The sequence below is a fragment of the Capra hircus genome, chromosome 13, assembly GCF_001704415.2.
Source record: "Capra hircus breed San Clemente chromosome 13, ASM170441v1, whole genome shotgun sequence".
Lineage (NCBI taxonomy): Eukaryota > Metazoa > Chordata > Mammalia > Artiodactyla > Bovidae > Capra > Capra hircus.
In genome coordinates, this window is record NC_030820.1 from 45,856,558 (window position 1) to 45,878,555 (window position 21,998).

The following is a 21,998-nucleotide window of genomic DNA, read 5'->3' on the forward strand; positions in this document are numbered from 1 at the left end:
CTCTAGATTGATGCAGGACCCCTGTTTGAGTTTCCTGAGCCATACAGCAAATTCCCAATTGGCTATCTGTTTTACATATGGTAATGTAAGTTTCCATGTTACTCATTCCATCCATCTCACCCTCTCCTCCCCTCTCCCCATGTCCATAAGTCTATTCTCTATGTCTGTTTCTCCATTGCTGCCCAATAAATAAATTCTTCAGTACCATTTTTCTAGATTCCGTGTATATGCATTAGAATACAATATTTATCTTTCTCTTTCTGACTCACTTCACTCTCTATAATAGGTTCTAGGTTCATCCACCTCATCAGAACTGACTCAAATGCAATCCTTTTTATGGCTGAGTAATATTCCATTGTGTATATGTACCCCAACTTCTTTATCCATTCATCTGTCGATGGACATCTAGGTTGCTTCCATGTTCTAGCTATTGTAAATAGTGCTGCAGTGAACAATGGTATGCATGTGTCTTTTTCAATTTTGGTTTCCTCAGGTATATGCCTAGGAGTGGGATTGCTGGATCATACGCTGGTTTTATTCCTAGTTTTTTCAGGAATCTCCATACCGTCTTCCATAGTGGGTGTATCAGTTTACATTCCCACAAACAGTGCAACAGCGCTCCCTTTTCTCCATACCCTTTCCAGTATTTATTGTTTGTAGACTTTTTGATGATGGCCATTCTGACCGGTGTGAGCTGATATCTCATTGTGGTTTTGTTTTGCAGTTCTCCAGTAATGAGTGATGTTGAGCATCTTTTCATGTGTTTGTTAGCCATCTGTTTGTCTTCTTTGGAGAAATGCCTGTTTAAGTCTTTTCCCACTATATGATTGAGTTGTTTGTTTTTTTGGCATAGAGTTGTTTGTACTGCTTTTATATTTTGGAAATTAATCTTTTGTCAGTTGTTTCATTTGTTATTATTTTCTCCCATTCTCAGGGTTGTCTTTTTGCCTTGCTTATAGTTTCCTTTGCCGTGCAAAAGCTATTAAATTTAATCAGGTCCCACTTGTTTACTTTTTTTTTTTCATGTTACTCTAGGACATAGGTTATAGAGGATCTTGCTTTGATTTATGTCATCGAGTGTTCTGCCTGTGTTTTCCTCTGAGTTTTATATTTCTGGTCTTACATTTAGGTCTTTAATCCATTTTGAGTTTATCTTTGTATGGTGTTAGGAAGTGTTGTAATTTCATTCTTTTACATGTAGCTGTCCAGTTTTCCCAGCACCATTTATCGAAGAGGCTGTCTTTGCCCCATTGTATATTCTTGCCTCCTTTGTCAAAAATAAGGTACCCAGAAGTACATGAGTTTGTTTCTGGGTTTTCTACCTTGTTCCATTGGTCTTTATTTCTGTTTTTGTGCCAGTACCATACTGTCTTAATGTCTGTAGCTTTGTAGGATAATCTAAAGTCAGGAAGGTTGATTCCTCCAGCTCCATTCTTCTTTTTCAAGACTGCTTTTGCTATTTGGGGTCTTTTGTGTTTCCATATGAATTTTGAAATTTTATGTTCTAGTTCTGTGAAAAATGCCATTGCTAATTTGATAGGCATTGCATTGAATCTGTAGATTGCATTTGATAGTATGCTCATTTTCACAATATTGATTCTTCCTACCCAAGAACATGGAAAAATCTCTCCATCTGTGTATGTTGTCTTTGATTTATTTCATTAGTGTCTTATTTTCTGTGTACAGTTCTTTTGTCTCGGGTAAGTTTATTCCTAGATATTTAATTCTTTTTGTTGCAATGGTGAATGGGATTAATTCCTTAGTTTCTCTTTCTGATTTTTCATGTTGTATATAGAAATGCAAATTATTTCTGTGTATTGATTTTGTATCTTGTAACTTCGCTAAATTCACTAATAATTAGCTCTAGTAATTTTCTGATAGTGTCTTTAGGGTTTCATAGGTACAGTATCACGTCATCTGCAAATAGAACTTTACTTCTTCATTTCTAGTAATTTTCTGATAGTATCTTTAGGGTTTCCTAGGTACAGTATCTGGAGAAGGCAATGGCACCCCACTCCAGTACTCTTGCCTGGAAAATCCCATGGATGGAGGAGCCTGGTAGGCTGCAGTCCATGGGGTGGCTAGGAGTCGGACATGACTGAGCGACTTCACTTTCACTTTTCACTTTCATGCATTGGAGAAGGAAATGGCAACCCACTCAAGTGTTCTTGCCTGGAGAATCCCAGGGACGGTGGAGCCTGGTGAGCTGCTGTCTGTGGGGTCGCACAGAGTCGGACACGACTGAAGCGACTTAGCAGCAGCAGCAGGTACAGTATCGTGTCATCTGCAAACAGTGCGAGCTTTACTTCTTTTCCGATCTGGATTTCATTTCTTTTTCTTCTTTGATTGCAGTAGCTAGGATTTCAAGAACTGTGTTGAATAATAGTGGTGAAAGTGGACACCCTGTCTTGTTCCTGATCTTAAGGGAATCCTTTCGGTTTTTCACTATTGAAAATAATGTTTGCTGTAGGCTTATCAGAGCTTCCTGGTGGCTCAGACGGTAAAGCGTCTGCTTACAATGCAGGAGACCCAGGTTCAGTCCCTGGGTTGGGAAGATCTCCTGGAGAAGGAAATGGCAACCCACTCCAGTACTCTTGCCGGGAGAATCCCACAGACGGAGGAACCTGGTAGGCTACAGTCCACGGGGTCGCAAAGAGTCGGACATGACTGAGCGAGTGCTTTGCCTTTTTTGCCTTTTGTAGGCTTATCATATATGGCTTTTGTTATGTTGAGGTGGGTTCCTCCTATGCCCATTTTTTGAAGAGTTTTAATCATCAATGAGTGCTGAATTTTGTCAAAGGCTTTTTCTGCATCTATTGAGATTATCATATGATTTTTATCTTTCAGTTTTTTAACATGGTATATCACATTGATTGATTTGCGTGTACTAAAGAATCCTTGCATTCCTGGAATAAACCGAACTTGATCATGGTGTATGAGCTTTTTTTTTTTTTTTCCCCAAGAACTCAGTGTTTTATTTCACCATTTCTTGCATTTGAAGTACTCCTTGATGACATCCTTGGCCTGGGACTCTTTGCCATAGTCCTTAACCACCACACAACTTCAACCAACTACTTCATGGGGTTTTCCCTCTCTGTCAGTTTTACAGAGGCCTACCCATTCCCCTAGTTTCTTGTTGTCATCAACATTAATCAGGTTGATTTGATGCTTAACACAAAGGACCTCCACCAGCTTGAAATACATAGGCTCATCACAGTTGGATGTAAGCACACGTAGATGGGCTTGACGCTTGTTTAAGGCTTTGGCAACTTTGTTAATTCCACATGCTAAGCCATAGTGGATGAGGGTGGTGTTCAGCACCTCTTGCAGAGCAGTATTAATGTCCATTACACCTCCAGCAGCAGTGCCTTCCTCGGCCATGGCGGTGGGTTATAGGTGGAGCCGAATCTTTAATGCACCCAAACCTCCCCCTCTGCGTGGCTCCATGGCAGCAGGGAAAGAGCGAGCTTTTTGATGTGTTACTGAATTCTGTTTGCTAAAAGTTTGTTGAGGATTTTTGCATCCATGTTCATCAGTGATACTGGTCTGTAGTTTTATTTTTTTGTGCTGTGTTTGTCTGGTTTTGGTATCAGGGTGATGGTGGCCTTGTAGAATGAGATTGAAAGTGTTCCTTCCTCTGCAATTTTTTGAAAGAGTTTTAGAAGGATAGGCATTAGATCTCTAAATGTTTGATAGAATACTCCTGTGAAGCCATCTGGTCCTGGGCTTTTGTTTTTTGGGATATTTTTTTTTATCACAGCTTCAATTTCAGTGCTTATAATTGGGTTGTTTTTCTATTTCTTCCTGGTTTAGTCTTGGGAGATTGAACTTTCCTAAGAATCTGTCTGTTTCTTCCAGGTTATCCATTTTATTGCCATATGGTTGTTCATAATAGTCTCTTACAGTCCTTTGTATTTCTGCATTGTCTGTTGTGACTTCTTTTCCATTTCTAATTTTGTTGATTTGATCCTTCTCTCTTTTCTTCTTGATGAGTCTGGCTAAAGGCTTGTCAGTTTTGTTTATGTTCTCAAAGAACCAGCTTTTAGTTTTATTAACCTTTACTGTTGTTTCTTTCATTTCTTTTTCATTCATTTCTGTTTGAATCTTTTGATTTCTTTCCTTCTACTAACTTTGGTTGCTTTTTTGTTTTTCTTTTTCTAGTTGTTTTAGGTGTAAAGTTAGGTTGTCATTTGATGTTTTTCTTGTTTCTTGAGGTGGGATTGTATTGCTATAAACTTCCTTCTTAGAGCTGCTTTCACTGTATCCCATAGGTTTTGAGGTATCAAGTTTTCATTGTCATTTGCTTCTAGAAATTTTTTTATTTCCCTTTTGATTTCTTCAGTAACCTGTTGGTTATTTAGAAACGTGTTGTTTAATCTCCGTGTGTTTGTGTATCTTACAGTTTTTTCTTGTAATTGATATCTAGTCTCTTAGCATTGTGATCAGAGAAGATGTTTGATACAATTTCAGTTTTCTTAAATTTACTGAGGTTTGATTTGTGACCCAGTATGTGATCTGTCCTGGAATATGTTCCATGTGCAGTTGAGAAGATGATGTATTCTTTTGCATTTGGATGGAATGTCCTGAAGATATCAATAAAATCCATCTCATCTAATGTATCATTTAAGACTTGTGTTTCGTTCTTAATATTCTCTTTTGACTATCTGTCCATTAGTGTGAGTGGGGTGTTAAAGTCTCCTACTCTTATTGTGTTACTGTCAATTTCTCCTTTCATGTCTGTTAGTGTTTGTCTTATGTGTTGAGGTGCTCCTGTGTTGGGTGCATAGATATTGCACCCAAGAGGGTATCTTCCTCTTGGATTGATGCCTTGATCATTATGTGGTGTCCTTCCTTATCTCTTGTAATCTTCTTTATTTTAAGGTCTATTTTGTCTGATATGAGGATTACTACTCCAGCTTTCTTTTGCTTCCCATTTGCATGGAATATATTTTTCCATCCTCTCACTTTCAGTCTGTATGTGTCTTTAGGTCTGAAGTGGGTTTATTGTAGACAGCATATATATGGGTTTTGTTTTGGTATCCATTCAGCCAATCTGTGTCTTTTGGTTGGAGCATTTAATCCACTTACATTTAAAGTAATTATTGATAGATAATTTCCTATTGCCATTTTCTTAGTTGTTTGGGGTTGATTTTGTAGATCATTTTTCTTCTCTTGTGTTTTTTGTCTATAGAAGTCCCTTTAACATTTGTTGTAAAGGTGGTTTGGTGGTACTGAATTATTTTTTAACTTTCGCTTGTCTGAAAAACTTTTCATTTCTTAATCAATTTTGAATGAGATCCTTGCCTGGGTACTGTAATCTTGGTTGTAGATTTTTCCTTTCAGTCCTTTAAATATATCCTGCCATTCTTTTCTGGCCTGCAGAGATTCTGCTGAAAGATCAGCTGTTAAGTGTACAGGGTTTCCCTTGTATGTTGCTTGTTGCTTCTCCCTTGCTGCTTTTAATATTCTTTCTTTGTGTTTAGTCTTTGTTAGTTTGATTAGTATGTGTCTTGGCATGTTTCTCCTTGGATTTATCCTGTATGGGACTCTTTGTGCCTCTTGGACTTGATTGACTATTTCCTTTTCCATGTTGGGGAAATTTTCAACTATAATCTCTTCAAAAATTTTCTCATACTCTTTCTTTTTCTCTTCTTCTTCTGGGTCCCCTATAATTCAAATGTTGGTGTGTTTGATATTGTCTGAGAGGTCTCTGAGACTATCCTTAATTCTTTTCATTCTTTTTACTTTATTCTGCTCTTCAGAAGTTATTTCCACCATTTTATCTTCCAGCTCACTGATTCGTTCTTCTGTTTCAGTTATTCTGCTATTGATTCCTTCTAAAATATTTTTAATTTCAGTAATTGTATTGTTTGTATGTTTATTCTTTAATTCTTCTGGGTCTTTGTTAATTGATTCTTACATTTCCTCCGTTCGGTTTTCAAGGTTTTTGATCATCTTTACTATCATTATTCTGAATTCTTTTATCAGGTAGTTTGCCTATTTCTTCTTCATTTATTTGGACTTCTGTGCTTCTAGTTTGTTCCTTCATTTGTGTGGTATTTCTCTGCCTTTTCATTATTATTATTATTTTTTAACTTACTGTGTTTGAGGTCTCCTTTTCCCAGGCTTGAAGTTTGAATTTTTTCTTCCTTTTGGTTTCTGCCCTTGTAAGGTTGGTCCAGTGGTTTGTGTCAGCTTCATATAGGGTGAGACTTGTGCTGAGTGTTTGTTTGTTTCTCCTCTGATGAGCAATGCTGAGTGAGGTGGTAATCCTGTCTGCTGATGATTGAGATTGTACTTTTGTTTTGTTTGTTGGTTAGATGAGGAGTCCTGCACAGGGTTCTACTGGTGGTTGGGTGATGCCAGGTCTTGTATTCAAGTGGTTTTCTTTGTGTGAGTTCTCTCTATTTGATACTCTCTGGGGTTAGTTCTCTGATAGTCTAGAGTCTTGGAGTCAGTGCTCGCACTCCAAAGGCTCAGGGCTTGATAGTGAGTTTTGCGTGGTTCTGTTTATTCTTTTCCTCTGGTCAGGTCTTCCTGTCCACTCTCAGCCTGTGTTCTGCATGCACTTCTGTGTCTGAAGGTGCATTCCTGATGTATCCGTGGAGAGAGATGTACTCCACGTCCACCTACTCGTCTGCCATCTTGTTCTCCTGTACAAAACCTTTTTAATGGAATGTAATCCCCATGTTTATTTTTGCTTTTGTTGCCTGTGCTTTGGGTGTTATATCCAAAAAGATTGTTGCCAAGTCTGATGGCTAGGACATTTTTTTTACATTGGGTGTTTCTTTTTTTTTTAGTTATACAGTTTCAGCTCTTACATGTAAGTCTAATTCATTTTGAGTTGGTTTTTGTATATGAGGTAAGATAAGGGTTTCATTAATTCTCTTGCATGTGGCTGTCAGTTTTCCCAACATTTATTTATTGAAGAAATTGTCCTTTCCCCTTAAGTATTCTTGGCAGCGTTGTTGAAGATCAGCTGGTCACATACATGTGGGTTTATCTCTGGGTTATCAGTTCTATTCCATTGGTCTGTATGTCTGTTTTATGCCAGTAGCATACTTTTTTGATAACTATAGCTTTTCAAAGTACTTTGGAGTCAGGAAGTGTGATGCTTCCAGCTTTGTGCTTCTTACTCAAGATTTATTTTGCTAGTCAGAGTCTTTTGGTTCCATGCAAATACTAGGGTTGTTTGATGTACTTATGCAAAAAATGCCATTGGAATTTTGATAAGGATTGATTGCACTGAATCTGTAGATTGCTTGGAATATTTTTACATGGAGATTTTCACAGTATTCTTCTAACCCAAGAACATGGGGATATGTTTTCATTTATTTGTCTTTAATTTCTTTCATCAGTAGCTTCAGGTTTCCAGCTTACAGATCTTTCTCCTTTTGGTTAGATTTATTCCTGGGTTTTTAATTCTTTCACTTGCAGTTGTGAGTGGGATTGTTTTCTTAGTTTCTTCTTTGGATAGTTTGTTGTTAGTGTATAGAAATACTGCTGGTTGTGTATCACAAGTCAGGTAGGCTTTCTTCCTTATTCTTCATTCTTTTTTCTTTGTATTCCTCTAGCTGATTAATTTCACATGACCTGTTTTCGAGCTTGTTGATTATTCCTTCTGCCTTGAGTCTGCTTGTGCCCTGTGCTTTTCTCCTTTGTGTCCGATTCTGTTTACTGTTTACTTGTTTGGCTATTGATTGCCTCTTTCTAAGAGCATATACTGCCTCTCTGAGGCGGAGTAAGCAGCTCTACTGGGGCTTCCCAGGTGGCTCAGTGATAAAGAACCCACCTGCCAGTGCAGGAGATACAGGAGACATGGGTTTGATCCCTGGGTTAGAAAGATCCCCTGGAGAAAAGCATGACAACCCACTCCAGTATTCTTGTCTGGAGAATCCAATGGACAGAGGAGCCTGGCGGGCTACAGTTCACAGAGTCACAAAGATCAGACATGAGTGAGCACACAGCACACACACAGGCAGCTCTGCAGCAGTGCCCGGCATGCAGGAGGTATCTCAGGAGGCAGTGCTATCCGTTCAGTGTGGACTTGAACATGTGTGCATGAGAGCCCTGTCTGGATGAAGGGATGGAATGTGACTGCGGCTTCAAGGCCTATTTCTAATTTTCAGTCTCATTAGGTCCATTAGTTTTGTTTGTTTTGGTTTGGTTTTTTCCTGGTGGGAGATAGATTTTATTGAAGCTCTTTATATAAAACACTTACTGTCTCTTTGTCATCAGTGTTTCCACTTTGTCTTTGATTTTGATGGTCTTAAATTTGACTTTTAAAATGCAAGTGTCTCTTGTTAGAAAATCCTGCATGTATTGTTATTATGCCATGCAAATATATATAGTTGTGTCTAAAAACTCTTTAGTTATTTTATTTCCTTTATTATATTTTTAGCATCTTGTCTGCTTGTAGGTCACCTGAAAATCCTTTTTGAATTGAGACAAAAGCTCCTGCTAAACTTTGCTAATAAATCTTACTCCTCAGGTTATTTTTTGAAACTGTTTTTGTTTAGGGGGTAAGGGATTTTTTGTTTCCTTCTGTTTGCCTATATGATTTCCTTGTAAAATAATTTTTTTATATTTGCTGTTATGTAGGTGAATTACTATGTATATTGAAACCATTAAAATTGCTATACTGAATCAAGTGCTTGGTGAACTTAAGCCAGTTTTCCTATGCCTTTATGTAGGAGGGAATGAATCTCAACCAGAAAGCCAGGAAGACCCCCGGGAAGTACTTAAAAAGACATTGGAATTCTGCTTGTCTAGGTAAGGATGGTAGTGTTTTTCTAGCAGCTGGTACCTAAGGTGTTTCATGTTGTTACTCTGTATAGATGTAGTACTTTACATGTTAACATGTTAACATGTGTCTGTACATCCATCTGTAGGAAGTCAAGGTCTCCTATCGCCATCCCATGCCCCTGGAATCAGGCTTCGGGGGCGGGGCTGTAGGTAGCCAGTCTCACAGGTGGTGGTGAGGTTGGTTACTTCCCTGCTTTTCCCAGCCTCTGCTGCAGAAGCTGGGAGGCCAGGGGTGGAGCCATAGTCTCTCTGATGGCTGTTCCACCCGAACCACAAGCACTCTGGGCACCAGCTTTTCTTGGCCTTTTCACATTTTTCTTACTTTCTCATTCTCTCGGCTGGGGTTCCTTAGTTTAAGAAGTGTGTTTCTATTTTTAATAAGCTTCTCAAACACTTTTTTAGAACAGAGATAAGCTAGAAATAATTTTTAAAGATTGACTTAACGTACTGATTTTGATTGTATAAAGTGCAGTACACTTGCTCTCTCTGCTTCCCCAGATGTCTTTGACAAAGTTGACCCAAGGTCAGAGAGATGGCAAATAGCAGAGTACATCGTACACACTGATTCCTCTCATGAAGCTTCCTTTTAATAAAGATGTGAAAAATTTAAAAAAAGCTGTGAACTAAGAAAGATTGTCTTCTTTCTGCAGGGAGAACCTCGCTAGTGACATGTACCTTATATCACAGATGGACAGTGACCAGTACGTGCCAATCACCACAGTAGCTAACCTGGACCACATCAAGAAGCTCAGCACCGACATGGACCTGATTGTTGAGGTGCTGAGATGTAAGTGGACTGCAGTCCAGGCTGTGTCGTCCATGGTCCAGACGGCATTTTTCTGGCCAGCGTGACACTTAGAGGCACAGCTATTCGCGCTAAGGACTCGACGGCAAGTGGTGCCTTTGTCACCCTCCAGACTTTGTGACAGTCTGGTGAGGTGCACGTCACACTGGGCGTCAGTGTGCTGTGGAACCACAGCCTCAGGCGCATCCCAGGTTATGGGTGCTGAGAGTCGAACGGGCTAGCGGGAAGAGTGTGAATGAGAGGTGCAGTCAAGAGCTCTTCAGGGTGAAGGAGTGTGCATGTGAATCAGCACGCCCTGTCACAGGAGTTCTTTCCAAATTCCTGCTTCCTGCTGAAGTACTGGTGATATATTATTGTGTTGTTCCTTAACAGCAAATTGTGAATGTTGTTATTTCTTGGACATTTGGTGGTGTCAAAGGGAAGTTTCACGGTTACTTCAGAGACCCATGGGAATTCAGGAAGGGTAGATATTTTAGGTGTGAACTTCCTGGTTCACTTTGCAGATGGAGGTTCCACAACTTTACCATTTTATTTGTTTTTAAAAGCCACTGTGCTGCTGCTGCTGCTGTTGCTAAGTCGCTTCAGTCACGTCCGACTCTGTGCGACCCCACAGACGGCAGCCCATCAGGCTCCCCCATCCCTGGGATTCTCCAGGCAAGAACACTGGAGTGGGTTGCCATTTCCTTCTCCAATGCATGAAAGGAAAAGGGAAAGTGAATTTGCTCAGTCGTGTCCGACTCCTAGCGACCCCATGGACCGCAGCCCACCAGGCTCTTTGGCCCATGGGGTTTTCCAGGCGAGAGTACTGGAGTGGGTTGCCATTGCCTTCTCCTGTACTGAGGTATAGTTGACACATTGTGAACTATGTATTTAAAGAGTACGGTTGAGTCGATCATCCCGTGTGCATTGGCAAAAGCTTTACCACAGTCAGGATTACAGACACTGCTGCCTAGGGTCTCCTGGTGCCCCTGCAAGGCCTCCTTCACAGAGGTTTTCTAGCAGGTGTGTGATGGTGTCTCATTGTGGTTTTAATTTCTGTTTCTTTAGCACCTGGTGACATCGAGCCATCTTTCAGGTGCTTCATTGCTGAGGTGTCTGTTCAGATGCCTCACTTCTGTTTTCTTTTTATTTTTTTAGTTTTCTTACAGCTGAGATTTGAGGGGCATGTATATGTATGCAATTTGAGATATGTGATCTATATTTAAGTCCTTATTAGAAATATGGTTTGCAAATATATTCTCCCAGTCTGTGGCTTCTCCTTGTTCTCCTAATAGTGTCTTTTGAAAAGCAGAGTTTTGAATTTTTTATATAGCCCAGTTTATTAATTTTCTTCTTTTATGGATCTTGCTTTTGGTGTTGTGCCTAAGAAATCTTTGCTTAATCCAAGGCCGCATTTCTGGGGTTTTCTCCCAGAAGTTCATAGTTTTAGGGCTTACAGTGTTAGCTCTGTGGTCCATTGTCAGCTGATTTTTATGTGGTGTGGGCTCTCTATGCCCTCACATGTGCATGTGCTGCCGTTCCAGTCCATTTATTAAGAAGGCTCTGCTTTCCACAGGGTACTGCCTTTGGGCCAGTTGCCAGGGTAAACTCCCTGGTGGTTTCTCTCTGGGCCGTGTGTCTGTCCTCCATCTGTTTGTCTTGATGCCATTGCTGTAGCTTGCGGATGGTACTGGCTTCACTGTGTCGTCATTCTTGAAGTAGTTGGGAATCTCCAGCTTGGTCTTGGCTCTTCTAAGTGCTTGGCATTTCCATGTGATTTTTAGAAATCGACATTTTGATTTTTCAAAAGGTTCTATTGGTATTTTTTATTTGGGCTTCATAGGCTGGATTGGAAAGGATTGTCTGAGTGTTTCAGAAGAGTTTGTACTGTAGAATAGGTGTTCTTTCTTTCTTAATGTTTGATAGGATTTTCCAGAAACCTTGTGAGCCTTGAGCGTTTTTCTCTCATAGACCCTACTTCCCAGACGTGAACGTTGGTGCTAAGGAATGTTTCGATTTCATGTAGCTTGTCTGATTTATTAGCCTGAACTTTTTCATAGTATGCCCTTATCATCCTCTCAAATTAGTGAACCCATCATGAAATGATGATTCCACTCCTGAGGGTAGTAATGCGTGTCTGCACAGGGGTGCACAGCTCTGGGCCCTGGTTGTGATGTTGCTGTGTGGTGACCCGAGTCTGCCTGTGATAGACTCTCAACAGAGTGACTCCAGAAAATAAAACCTAACAAAAAGGAGATAAGGTAAAAGCTAGTGAAACCTGAGTTGGGCCTGTCCCCGGGCTGGCTGGCAGTGTTGACCCTTGTTTTGACGGTGGACTCTGGTCGAGGAATATCCATCACTAGGGGAGGCTAAGGGAAGAGTGTTTGGTAGCTTCTCTGAGTTCAGAATCAAGCTGTAAGGAGACAGGGGACTTACAGAAAGGAGAAAGGCTTTGTTTTGCATTGTAATGGGCTTGGGATGGTTTAAGCTGTGGAGGGCGTATGTCACAGAGTTGCCTCAATTGCAGCTCCTGCAAGACTCCCCAGAGCCCCTAAATGTGACACATGAGATTGGTCTGAACCTTTCCATAGTTTATGTTTTAATTGTCACAGATTTGATGGTTTCCCCATTGTGTACAGCTTTCTTTAATGTGCCTGGGAATATGGTCTGATATGTCCTGGTGGAGATCTCCATCAGATCGCAATGGAGTGCAGATGGTGGATTTATTTTAATATCTGTGTACCATCCGTTTCTCTTCTCTTTACAGCTTTACCTTTAGTCCAAGTGGATGAGAAAGGAGAGAAAGTAAGGCCAAATCAGAACCGTTGCATAGTGATACTACGCGAGATACCTGAGTCCACCCCTGTAGAAGTAAGTCCTTTCTCCTCAGAAAGACACTTGGATTTTTGGAGGCATGTTTTTTCCTTTGTTCTGCGGTTTTTAGGGAGATGTATCCGAAACCAAAAATCCATACTATAACGCTTTTTCGTCTCAAGACTTCACTGTACATTTTACATTAAAAAAAAATAGAGTTTATGGTAACTTTAGTATTTAGAAGTTAGAAAAAAGGTTTCAATAGTTACTCATTTTGAAGTAAGAATAGTAAACCACCAAGTTGAGACAGAGAACATGTTCATGTTGAATAACTCTCAGAGCAAGTGTTTTCACAGTGAGGGGTGCTGTGCACACCCATGTGGCTTGTACTCAACTTGAGCCAACATACCAGTATCCGTGTGTTTCTCAGTCTAATTTGGTGGTTGATTTTTTTCACTGTAAGTCATATTTTTCTATTTCTTTGTGCGCCTGGCACATTTGGGATGGATGCCAGGTGTTTGGGGTTTTACTTTCTTGGGTACAGAGTATTTTGTATTCCTTCCTGTGCATGTTCCTGAGCTGTTTGTGACTCAGTTCAGTGACTTGGACCCGTGGAAGCAGATTGGCCTCACCCTGGGCCAGTGTTTCCTGAGGGCTCCACCTGTGGTCCCGTGTGAGCTCCGTTTTCCACTCTGGCTGCTAGAGACTCTCCCTGATCCTGGAGAACTCTGGAGGGAGCGCAGGTTCTCTCCATTCCAGGTTATTGTGTCCTAAGTACAGAGCTCTGGGGGAACCCCCTGAGCTCTAGCTTTGTACTAGGCCTTTGCCCACCCTCCTGACACCACATCCTGGAAGCCCCACCCATGAGTCAGGCACTCTTAGACCATCTGTACCTGTTCTTCTACGGAATGCTATCCCGCACAGCCCAGGGTACACTGTCTAAAAGCCATTATTTCATATATTTTATCTTTTGTTTGTAATTATCTTATGTGGGAGGGTAAATCTGGTTAGTGTCAAAAGTCCAGCTCATTCATTGATTTCTTAAATTATCTTTCTCCCACTCTAAATTGTGTCATCGTTAGCCTACTGGTATTTTCCCGTTAATTTAATTACTGGTCCCTTGGGGTTTGGGAGAGCTGTCAGTTGGTTGTGAGCTTATTTCCTGTCACAATGGGATCGTAATTCTGGAAGCTACTTCAAATGCCTCAGCCACCTGGAGAGAGAGCCCTGGACTTCGATGACCTGGGGTTGTCTTTTCAGCGTCTGTCCTTAAGAACAGGCCTCATGTTTCTTTAGTGAAGACCAACGGTGCACAGTTGAGAATTAATTTCTAACTTCTCTGTTTCCTGTAGGAAGTAGAAGCACTATTTAAAGGAGATAACTTACCGAGATTTATAAACTGTGAATTTGCCTATAATGATAATTGGTTTATTACATTTGAAACAGAAGCTGATGCACAACAGGTAAGTTCTTCCTTGTGCACCCCCTGCCCCATACCCCCTGTGAAGTGCAGTTTACCAGCACTTTGCAGTCAGTACATGGTAGGGCTCAGTGTGGGCACAGGGGTGACGATTGGCTATGAGTTCAGTTCAGTCGCTCTGTCATGTCCGACTCTTTGCAACCCTGTGGACTACAGCATGCCAGGCCTCCCTGCCAGGCCATCACCAACTCCTGGAGTTTACTCAGACTCATGTCCATTGAGTCGGTGATGCCATCCAGCCATCTCGTCCTCTGTTGTCCCCTTCTCTTCCCGCCTTTGATCTTTCCCAGCATCAGGATCTTTTCCAGTGAGTCAGTTCTTCACATCAGGTGGCCAAAGTATTGGAGTTTCAGCTTCAACATCAGTCCTTCCAGTGAACACCGAGGACTGATCTCCTTTAGGATGGATTGGTTGGATCTCCTTGCAGTTCAAGGGACTCTCAAGAGTCTTCTCCAACACCACAGTTCCAAAAGCATAAATTCTTTAATGCTCAGCTTTCTTTATAGTCCAACTCTCACATCCATACATGAGTACTGGAAAAACTATAGCTTGACTAGATGGACTTCTGTTGGCAAAGTAATGTCTCTGCTTTTTAATATGCTGTCTAGGTTGGTCATAGCTTTTCTTCCAAGGAGCAAGCATCTTTTAATTTCACAGCTCCAGTCACCATCTACAGTGAACCTAAAGTACAGGGAAATCCTAAATAGGTGTAGGTGTGTGTAGGTGTGTGTGTGTGTGTGTGTGTGTGTGTGTGTGTAGACAGTTCTGCAGCAGTGTGCAGAGCATAGGCGTTATTTTCTAAGGACATGTAACATGGGAAATCCTAAATAGGTGTAGGTGTGTGTAGGTGTGTGTGTGTGTGTGTGTGTGTGTGTGTGTGTAGACAGTTCTGCAGCAGTGTGCAGAGCATAGGCGTTATTTTCTAAGGACATGTAACATGGGCAGCCCAGGAAAACTGGTTCTGTTCTTATCTCTGTGCAGAGAATGATTTCAATATTTGGAAAAGCGTTTGGGAAATTTGTGCCTGACTCTAACGTTGCCTGGGCAGCCTTGTGTTATGAGGTGCATGAGAAGGCACTGAGGAGCCCTGGGGGAGGCGGGGCATTCAGATGGCTCCCTGCCGTGGAAGGAAGCATCGTGTTCAGAGGAAGCACTCGCCTGTGTAGAGGAACAGCCGTGGAATGTGAGGTGTGCATGGCGAGACCGCAGGGGCTTCAGGAGAGAGAGAGAGGAGCCTGAAAGACAAGTTTTACCTGAATGAAGGGAAAGAGAGGGACCAGGAGAAGCAGGGTGATGGGAGGTGAGAGAAGGCAGGTGTGTGGGTCAGGTGCCAGCCACCTCTCCAGCTCCCCACCAGTACGGAGAACACGGCCAGCTTGGGGGATGCAGAGCCCTCAGAGCTACGTAGGAGAACTTGGAGATGAGCAAGGAGCTGTCTTAAGCAGTGACTTCTGAACATCGCAACCCCAAGCCATGTGATTCTGAGTGCCCATGGCGTTATTACTAGGAGCTTGGTGTTCTCCCAGGTGAGGACTCTTGGCGTAGGGTCTGTGAAATGCTGTGTGCTTTCTGTTAATGCTTAAATTATATACAGATACTGCTTGTGAGAATTTTTTTCCTTTTTTCTCTTTAATGACGGGTAATCAATTTATAACATCATACTAATTTGAGAATTTGGGCTAGGGGCTCCATAGCTCTTACCAGATCTTTTAAGGAATCCATGACCCAAAAAAGGTGAAGAATCCTTGTTCTAGGTCTCATCCACCATATTCTACTACATAATTGCTTACTTGAGGTACTGAATTAATTGTAGGTTCATCTTATAAGATTAACACAATGGTATTATGGATGATTTTGTCCTCAGGCTTACAAGTATCTGAGAGAAGAAGTCAAAACCTTTCAAGGAAAACCAATTAAGGTAAGCAAGACCATTGGTTATGCTTTACCTGCAGATCAGTGTCCTTGAGTATTCTGTTAATAACAAAAACTTCTGTGTTTTCACATAGGCACGGATAAAGGCGAAGGCAATAGCTATAAACACGTTTTTGCCAAAGAATGGCTTTAGGCCTCTGGACATGAGCCTCTACACCCAGCAGCGCTACACGGCGTCGTTTTACTTACCTCCAGTCTATAGTCCCCAGCAGCAGTTCCCTCTGTACAGCCTGATAGCCCCCCAGACGTGGTCAGCGACACACAGCTATCTTGACCCACCCTTGGTGAGTTGGCTTTACTGGAGCTCCTGTCACAGACCCTTGGCACGCTGGGCAGTAGATGCCCTCCTCTAAAGGGATGCCAGTTCAGATGGTGGGTGATAGAGACTTTCCTGTAAGGGGAACGCCAGTTCAGATGGCTGGCGATAGAGACCTCTTCTAGGGGGATGCCAGTTCAGGTGGTGCGGTCAGATGGGCCTTCACGCTCTGGGGAGGGTTTTCAGTCACTGGGAGATAAATAGCTGCAAAAACTTGAAGAAATCTCTGATGACGCAATCCCTATCCTTTGCCCGTTTGCCTCCCTCCTGTCGTGTGTGTCCTTTCCTAGCTGTGTAGCCCTGAGAACAGCATGACATGTGGTCATGAGCTGTGGGATAGCTGGGCCCTTCTGAGCACAGAAGGGGTGCAGTGGGATGTGGTCTGAAGGGGAGAATGGGGTTTCCTAAGCTTGTGACAGTCCCGGACAATGGAGGACGGATGGCAGGCTTCACTGCACATTGCTGATGCTCTGTTTTTTGCAAACTAGGACTGTGGCAGTGTCCATCACTCTCAGGTGAATGGTTGCTCCAGAGGAGGCCTACTGGGTGCTTTTGTCTCTGGGCTCTGGTTGTGTTTGTCCTTCACCTCCGCATCAGTCGTCTGGATGAGTGGCTGGTCCCTTTGGTCTGGCTGGGCCATGTGAGGCCCAGCAACTGCTCTAAAACAGGTTGTGTCATTGTGAGCAGGAGCGGCGAGATGGGGCCAGTTAGTTCTCAACAAGTTGTGTTACCAACTGCCTTAGCAACCAGTTTATTTTTACTTTAACTCTTGAGCACAGTTACTTAAATTCCGTAGTTTTACGTGTAAAATTGCACATACGAAGTGACTGATCTCAAGTGTTCTCCCATGATTCAGTCTTCAGGACCTAGTTCTGCTGTGGTGGGTATGTTTCTAAGTACACAATGGTTCCACAGAATAACTTCAGAGATGCTCCCACAGGTCTCACTGCATCTTTCTTCCTCAGAATTTCCCTTTTGTTGGTTTCATTTTCTTTTACAATTTTGAATGATTTTAGTTTGGTCTTGAACTGTTTCTAGTCATCCTATTATTATAGCTTTCGGTTAGCTCTAGTTAAGAGGAATCGCCAGCTTTTTGACTCTTCCTTTCATTTTAATGTAGGCGGGAACTGGGTGGCACTTGGGGGTTAAATGCCTTGGATCAATCAAGGAATGTTGTTTATACAGAAAGTGTTTGAAACCACAGTTCAGAATCCAGAAAACTGGAGTGATCCCTCTTCATCTTTTTTTAAAAAGAACCATTTCAATGCTAAGTTTTATCTTATTTTTATGACTAGATTTTTAAAAAATAATTGGCTGATATTTAAAATTCTTCACTTAAGCTATTTTACATTTTAAGATTATATTTAGTATTGTGTCTTTTAAGGGCACTGTGACCCTGTTTAATTTTTTTCCTGACATAATATGTTAGTATATTTGTATGTAGTATATTACCATGAATTGTGAGTTGGGACATAATTATGAATGATCTGAAAATACCATGATACTCAGAGCAAGACTTACATGCAGGTGAGGTTAAAAGAGCCTCTCAGAGGTCATGATTATGACACAGATCCCTGACTGTCCCTAGGGTTGAGGACTCTGATGGATTTTATTGAAGTCACCAGGAACAAAGAGTTGCTGGCTTGGTATTGGCGCAGTGGGGGTGTTGGCCTGGGCACTGGGACTCTGGAAACGAGCGAGTGGGTCCCGTGCTCTGCCTGTGCTCAGCGAGGGAGGTGGGGGTCAGGGGGTGGGCTTCTGGGCAGATGCTCCCTTCCATGTGTGTGAGGCAGATTCCTGGGGGTTGCTGTGGGCTCTCAGGACACCTTGGCCATTGGCAGTCATCCTGCCCAGCGCTCTTCCACGTGGCGAATGCTCCAAGTGTGATGTGAACATCCGGTACCAGACTGAACCAACCTGAAGTCTGTTTTCTAGGTAACGCCATTTCCAAATACTGGATTTATAAATGGGTTCACGTCTCCAACCTTCAAACCTGCCGCATCTCCTCTGGCTTCACTCAGACAGTACCCTCCGAGGAGCAGGCAAGTCTGTGAGGGGGAAGGCTGCAGTCTTTGCAGGGTTGTAACAGGAGGTCGCCACCACACTGTGCACTGCCAAAGGCTAGCAGGTGCATGTGATCACACTCAGTGGTCACACTCAGTGGAGAGGCTGTGTCCTGCTCACTGCCAGTGGGTGTGACCAGCAGTCCGGCCCACTGGGGTGAAAGACTCAAGCATGGAGCTCCCTGCCGTGTGTGCCCCAGCACCCTATTGGGACGGGTACACTGCCTCTGTGCATGTCTACTTTCCATTCGGATGTAGCTGCAGCCACGCGGAACATTGATGCTGTGTTTAGGTTTGCTTTACCAGACGTGTCAGGAGCTGACTGCTTAAAGTATCATTGCTAATATTTTCCCTAAGTAGAGAGCAGACTTTTGCTCAGCCATTTCTGTATTGGCACACCTGTTTCCTAACACCGTGATCATTTGGGGACTGAGTGTGCACAAACGTTTCATCTGCAGGAATCCTAGTAAGTCTCACTTGCGCCATGCCATCCCCAGTGCAGAGAGGGGTCCCGGGCTGCTGGAAAGTCCTTCCATATTTAACTTCACTGCTGATCGCTTGATGAATGGTGTGCGCAGCCCACAAGTGAGGCAGACGGCACAGCCGCGAGCTCGGCTCCAGAACCCTCCGGCCTTTGCCAAGAGAGACGTGGGGCCCGGGCGCGTGGAGCAGAGCAGCTTCGAGTCCTCCCCGGGCTTAGGCAGAGGGAGGTGAGTGCTCATGATTTCTGTTGGACGGGTACTGTGGGCACTACTTAAAACTATTAGTAGTGTCAAACTCCATGAATTTAAATGTCCCTCACAGAAAATCAAAGGGAAGGCTATAACTATCCAAGGTCTTGTATAGTCACTCACAGGGTTGGTTACTTTTAGAGCAGAGACTTGACTGGTCCCATCTTTGTGGTGACAGGACACTGTTCCGTGGAACCGAGGGTGGGCCAGACCCTTGGTCCTGGTCATTAACGTGCCGGCCCTGGCTGGGCAGCTGTATGGATTATCAGAGCATGGAAGCCATCAGGGCAGTGAAGTGTCTTGGTGCTCTCAGGCCTGCATGACATCCATTCGGAAGGTGGGGTTGTTGGTGGGCTTAAGCCGAATTTGGGGAAGGGCACTGAAGCCAGCGGTTTAGACCTTGAACCTTGGAAACATGCCTTGGGAACCATGGAGTGAAAGGCTGGCAGATGGGAGAGGAAGCCCCGTGTGGTTCAGTGGAGTGAGGGCTGGGGGGTTGGGAGTGGACCAGGCTCCCTGGGTGCTGTGCCCTTGGATGATCAATCCAGTGGATCATCGTTGCTGGTTTGTTTTTTTTTTCTTTTCTGCAATTCACCTTTATAGCTCTGCGTCAGATTTTACACACCTTGCCACTCCAGCTGAATGGATGTTCGAATATTCATATCATAACAAAAATTATAAATGGGAAAATTATTTAAATCAATGTTTTCTTTTATATCCCTATGTAGACCTCAGTTTTACTTCTTTATTATAAAATTTGTTTTCCTTATAAGATTGGGATTTTAGACTCTAAAGCCATCTATAGTAGATTACAAAGTTGTGAAGACTGAACGTGCACACGCTGTGCTCAGTGAAATCTGTTTCGAGTGGAAAAGGTCACAGTCTGCTGCTTTCCTCTTCTCTAGGAAGAGCTCCTTTGGTTATCGGAAGAAGCGGGAGGAGAAGTTCACAGTGAGTACCTCAGAGCCCTGCCGCTTTTGTCTGACGTTTCAACCCCACTTACACTGAACAAGCATGAGGTTTGATGAAGGTGTGATAAGGAGCTTTTAGACATGGTCCTGCGGTTTTCTCGCCATGCGGTGTTGGCTGGGTGATAATGGCCCCTTTCAATGCTCTGAAGAGGAGGTGATGGCTGGTTTCCTGAGAAACCCCTGACTTCCCTGTGCAGCACACAGGTGCACCCAGGGGCGGCTTGCATATGTGTGGTTTATCCACAGGCATCCAGATGGGTGCTTTCTGTATGGGTAACCAGGTAGTACTGTACTTTGAAATTACTGGGACCGTGACTTTGGACAAGCAGAATGAACTCCTCCCACGTAGGAGTTGGCTCATCAGTGTTTTTCATTCAAAATATTTAACTCTGTACCCACTGTGTGGAAAGTATTCTACACAGTGCCTTCTGTAGCTTACAGTCAGGACAGACCCCAAATCAGTCAGTGATGGGCATACTGGGGTGACTGTGTCACTTAGTGACTGCACAGCTCTCCCTCTAGGTGGCTCTGCAGCGCTCCGATGGGGGCGAGCACCTGCCACTGTGGGCGCTGTGCCTGTGGACGTGGGCTCTCTGTACAGAGCTCCTCACCTGGAAGCTGGAGAAGACCCTGAGGCAGTTCTCCATCTGCACCCCAAGCCATCGAGTTATGCGCTCCCCCTACAGGACGTAGCTTTTATTTGCCTAGAGTTTAGAAAGTGCATGTTGGTAATAAGTGAACATCCTGATTTTACCATATTTGTCAGTTCAGTCTAGTTTTTGGTGACTCCTTTGGTAAGGCAGTTTGTGTCGGTTGGTTCCAGTTGGAATGAATGAATTTCTGTACATTTAGACCAACAGAACGGGCATCTGTCTCTTGAGATCCTGGTCATCCCACAGGAGTCATCCCCCTGCTCACTGCATCATCTCCAGGGGGAAATGTATCCCATAGCCATGCCGGTCTCGTTCTGTGTCGTGTTCCTAATCTGTGTGTTTGTGCCTGGAACCACTCAGATGCCCACGCACATGGTGTAGGTGTGTGTATTTGACAGTGAGCCTGTCACTGCAGTAGGTGTTCTGAGCACCTGAGAAGCTTAGAGGCAGGTGGCAGACATGAACTGGAGGCCAGGCCACACTCCCTGGGACCAGGGATGGCACTCATGCCTCACCTAAAGCCATTCAGACTCTAAAAATGTTCAAACGCTGCCTCTTTGGTCCTAAAAGCCAGGTCTTCCTTCCTAGAAATGCTCGTCTTCCGAAAAGCTGGGTTCACCTCAGAAACGTGCAGAGCTTTAAAGTGAAGCCTCTGAAAATTGGTTTGAGGTGAGCATGACCCAGCGTGTGCTGGGCTGCAGGGCACAGTGCAGCCTGGTTCGGAGGAGGGCACGCGCATAAGCATAGTTGGCGGCCTGTAGGCACCAGTGCCGCAGAGAAGGCCAGAGCTCCAGTGCGTACTCGGGCAGTGGTCAGCTTTATTTCATCCTTGACCTGGGCTCCTGAGCTCTACCACAGTTTCTCTAGATTTTACTTCTGTAGAGATGCCTGTTGGTATTAAGTTTCTGGGAAATTGTGGCCTTTCCTGTGAAGTAAGCCCCAGGAGGGCGTGACTTTCCGTTGAAGTAGCCCACCATTCAGCTAAAAATACCTGTGTTCTCTCCCCAGTGTAAGCTCACGTCCCCTTTCCACCTTATCTCTCTTAGCTCAGGAGCTGGGTGCTCAGAACGGCTGCTAGTAGGCTGACTAGGAGCGTTCCACTAAAAAAACATCACTGCCTTTCTCCTGAGGTCTTGGACTTAAAAGTTTTACTTGAGTATCATGCTGAGTTTACGTTTTTGAAGTCAGGGAGTGTGATAGAATCTCTTGTTAAATACCATGCTTTTACATGCTGATTAAAAATATTAGGAGTTTCAATAAGTTAATTTTCAGGTAACGAAAACCCCCTTCCCTTTTCTATTAAACTTTTTTTTAATAGAAATCCTTGTGTAATTTCTAACATAAGTTGTACAGAGGTAAGAGCATGATTTTTGTTTTCTTCTACTTTCTCTTATAATTTCTTAGATAACACAGAACTTGTGTGGAGGTGAATAAGGTTAATGTCAAGAT

At 43.2% G+C, this 21,998-nt stretch overlaps 1 protein-coding gene and 1 pseudogene across 2 annotated transcripts in view; one reads left to right on the plus strand and one right to left on the minus strand.

The window, feature by feature from the left end:
- The window catches only part of LARP4B (La ribonucleoprotein domain family member 4B), an 84,840-nt gene that overhangs the window by 55,922 nt on the left and 6,920 nt on the right, over positions 1–21,998 (plus strand). For both annotated transcript variants that reach the window (XM_018057347.1, XM_018057346.1), the window contains 9 exons: positions 8,694–8,772; positions 9,456–9,592; positions 12,357–12,460; positions 13,756–13,866; positions 15,748–15,801; positions 15,890–16,099; positions 18,067–18,173; positions 18,653–18,904; positions 19,831–19,876. In XM_018057347.1, coding sequence (XP_017912836.1) covers positions 8,694–8,772; positions 9,456–9,592; positions 12,357–12,460; positions 13,756–13,866; positions 15,748–15,801; positions 15,890–16,099; positions 18,067–18,173; positions 18,653–18,904; positions 19,831–19,876 — 1,100 coding nt within the window. The remainder of the gene's footprint in view (positions 1–8,693; positions 8,773–9,455; positions 9,593–12,356; positions 12,461–13,755; positions 13,867–15,747; positions 15,802–15,889; positions 16,100–18,066; positions 18,174–18,652; positions 18,905–19,830; positions 19,877–21,998) is intronic.
- Positions 2,963–3,545, minus strand: LOC102168463 (annotated as a pseudogene).